Source organism: Lagenorhynchus albirostris, chromosome 1, assembly GCF_949774975.1.
Source record: "Lagenorhynchus albirostris chromosome 1, mLagAlb1.1, whole genome shotgun sequence".
Taxonomy (NCBI): Eukaryota; Metazoa; Chordata; class Mammalia; order Artiodactyla; family Delphinidae; genus Lagenorhynchus; species Lagenorhynchus albirostris.
In genome coordinates, this window is record NC_083095.1 from 86,701,141 (window position 1) to 86,703,671 (window position 2,531).

Consider the following 2,531-nt stretch of genomic DNA (forward strand, 5'->3'; position numbering starts at 1 on the left):
TGTAGGTGGTCGAGAGGATGACAGTGAGTTGCCCCAGAGAGTGAAATTAATAACATTTACATATAATAAATGAATCATGTGTGAGAGTAAGCCAAGAGATTGTTTGCAGATGTGGGACTGAGTGGGGATCACTTAACAGTCAAGTTATGGCGACTGGGTGTAATCTCAAAGAGACAGGATTGAAATGTGACTGAAATAATATTAACTATTGCATGTGCCAGACACTATACTCAAGATGACTTTCTGAGGTGGGCATTTTTTTTTTAACATCTTTATTGGAGCGTAATTGCTTTACAATGGTGTGTTAGTTTCTGCTTTATAACATAGTGAATCAGCTATATACATATACATATATCCCCATATCTCCTCCCTCTTGCATCCCCCTCCCACTCCCCCTATCGAGGTGGGCATTTTTATTGTTCCCTTTTTGCAGGTGAAAAAAACTGAGGCCTAAAGAGGTTAAGTGTAACTTGTTCAAGGTCACTCACTGTGAGTAAGTGGCAGAATTGACTATTTTGTCCGATTCCAGAGCCCATGTTCTTTCTCATTCAAGATGTGCAGTCTTACCATTCTTGGAGAAAGCGGAAATTTGTGATGGATTCTATCTGAAGAAAGTACTTGAGTAGATGTTCTCAGTCCAGCGCATAGGAGAGGAAAGCCCAAATTGCCAAGAGTTGCCCTCGGTACCTGTTGCTGCATGGAGCAGAAAGGGCTGAATCTGGCCAACACGGATATGGACCCTAGGGGAGTGTTCTTGGACGTGAGCTAGAGATGATTCCACAGGCCTTAATGTGGCCTAGAGAAATCTTCCTCCCATTGCTCTCAATCGGTATTTGCCAGCAATCTTCTGTTGTTCTATTTGGTTTCACACGTACCTCACCATCAAGAAAGGGGGTGCCCTGGATAGTAGATAGGATCGCTTCACACCCTCACTTCCACCCTCGTTGGCAATTCATACATTACAAATAGGCTTCTGCGTTAGTCTCCTGTGAGCTGGGGTAGGGTGTCTCTGGGTCTGCTTAGTTCTGGAGCAATGATAAGATGTGAGTTCTTCAACCTGCAAAGATGAGGCCTGTGCTCTGGTGGTGGCAGTGGCAGCATCATGGGGTTCCTGAGAAAGCAGTGCTATGGGGTCCAGTGCCTGTGATGATGCTGCAGAGGCTGCAGGGTTATGCTCAGTGGTGGAGGAAGCAGTGGTGTCTTGCTTGGTCCAGGGGTGTCACGTGATTTTGAATGCTTTTGTGTTGTCCTGAGCTGTGTAATCTCTGAGGCTGATTCTCCAGACCTCCTGGTGAATCCAAGCCACCTGTTGTATTCATATTATAATAAATTCCTTTTTTGGCTTTAGTGTAAAGAAAAAAGATGAGGCCCAGATCTTGGATTGCAATGAATCCACCAAGGCGGGGCCACCCAGTTAGGCACCATCTGCGCAACCAGCCAGCCTTGTTCCTTGGCCAGGAGGCCGCACCTGCATGCCCATGTGCACATGGTCAAAGCAGGTTAAGAGTAGGATACCAGCTGTAAGGACTAACTAGGGCTGGTTGTCACAGCATTTCTAACTTGGCCCTTTTTTCTTCTAGATTTGGTATATTTTAGGGTTGATGGCAATGAAGGAAAACATGCCTTCAGCCGTTAGATGTCATTTATCTTGGTGATTTAGTAATTTTTGGATTGTTGAGTTTTGTGCTAGATTGGATACAGTTTTACTCAAATTTATCACCCATTTTCTTTGCCTAAGAAGAATCTTCCTAAGTACTTCTGGGGGGAATTTAACCCTGCTGGAAGAAATTCTTGAAAAATACAACTTATCCCTAAATAGCTTGAATAAGAATCTTAAGCCATGACTTTAAATGGTACATCAGTACTACCTAATCATTTTAGTTGTTTTTTTCCATATGTAATGAAATTTCAAATAGTATACACTCATAGGTGGTTTTACTGGTTTTAGTTTTGCCTCTGTTTTATCAGTCTGCTGTTCATTAGGAAATAGAGAAATGGTTAAAAGGGGAGAAGAGAAACAAAAGGTGTGGGTGATGTCCAGATTTGGATTTCATGTGAGCATGGGCGCTGGGTAAGGGGAGCTATTGGAAATGTGGTAGTTTTGTCACAGCCTCCACCAGGGTGTGACAAAGCAGGTCATCCTCACCATGTGGGAGACTCCCAACACTACTTGCAAGTCAAACTTAATGCATGAAATAAAGCTGTAGCACGTGGCATTTTCATGGGGACGCTTACACTAACATAATCAATATTGCATACATTGCCTTTATTATCAGGTCACGAAAGATGTCATTAAAGAATTTGCAGATGATGGTGTCAAGTACCTGGAACTAAGGAGCACACCCAGAGAAAATGCTACAGGTAGAATCTAACTACTTCTCAGGAGATGTCTGTCTTTTTTCTCGTGTGCTTTGATGATGCATGTGTTTGCAAGTTGAGACTATGAAGTATTTACTTTTACACTATTGTAAAAGTAGGGTCAGTGGTCCAAATCTTCTGATGTACATTAATGATGTATGTTATTAATGAGT

The 2,531-nt window shown here is 42.6% G+C and overlaps 1 protein-coding gene across 6 annotated transcripts in view; it reads left to right on the forward strand.

The window, feature by feature from the left end:
- ADAL (adenosine deaminase like) overlaps positions 1 to 2,531 on the forward strand; it is a 105,220-nt gene that overhangs the window by 90,319 nt on the left and 12,370 nt on the right. For all 6 annotated transcript variants that reach the window (XM_060148880.1, XM_060148907.1, XM_060148887.1 and 3 more), the window contains one exon: positions 2,277 to 2,361. In XM_060148880.1, the coding sequence (XP_060004863.1) occupies positions 2,277 to 2,361 (85 nt within the window). The remainder of the gene's footprint in view (positions 1 to 2,276; positions 2,362 to 2,531) is intronic.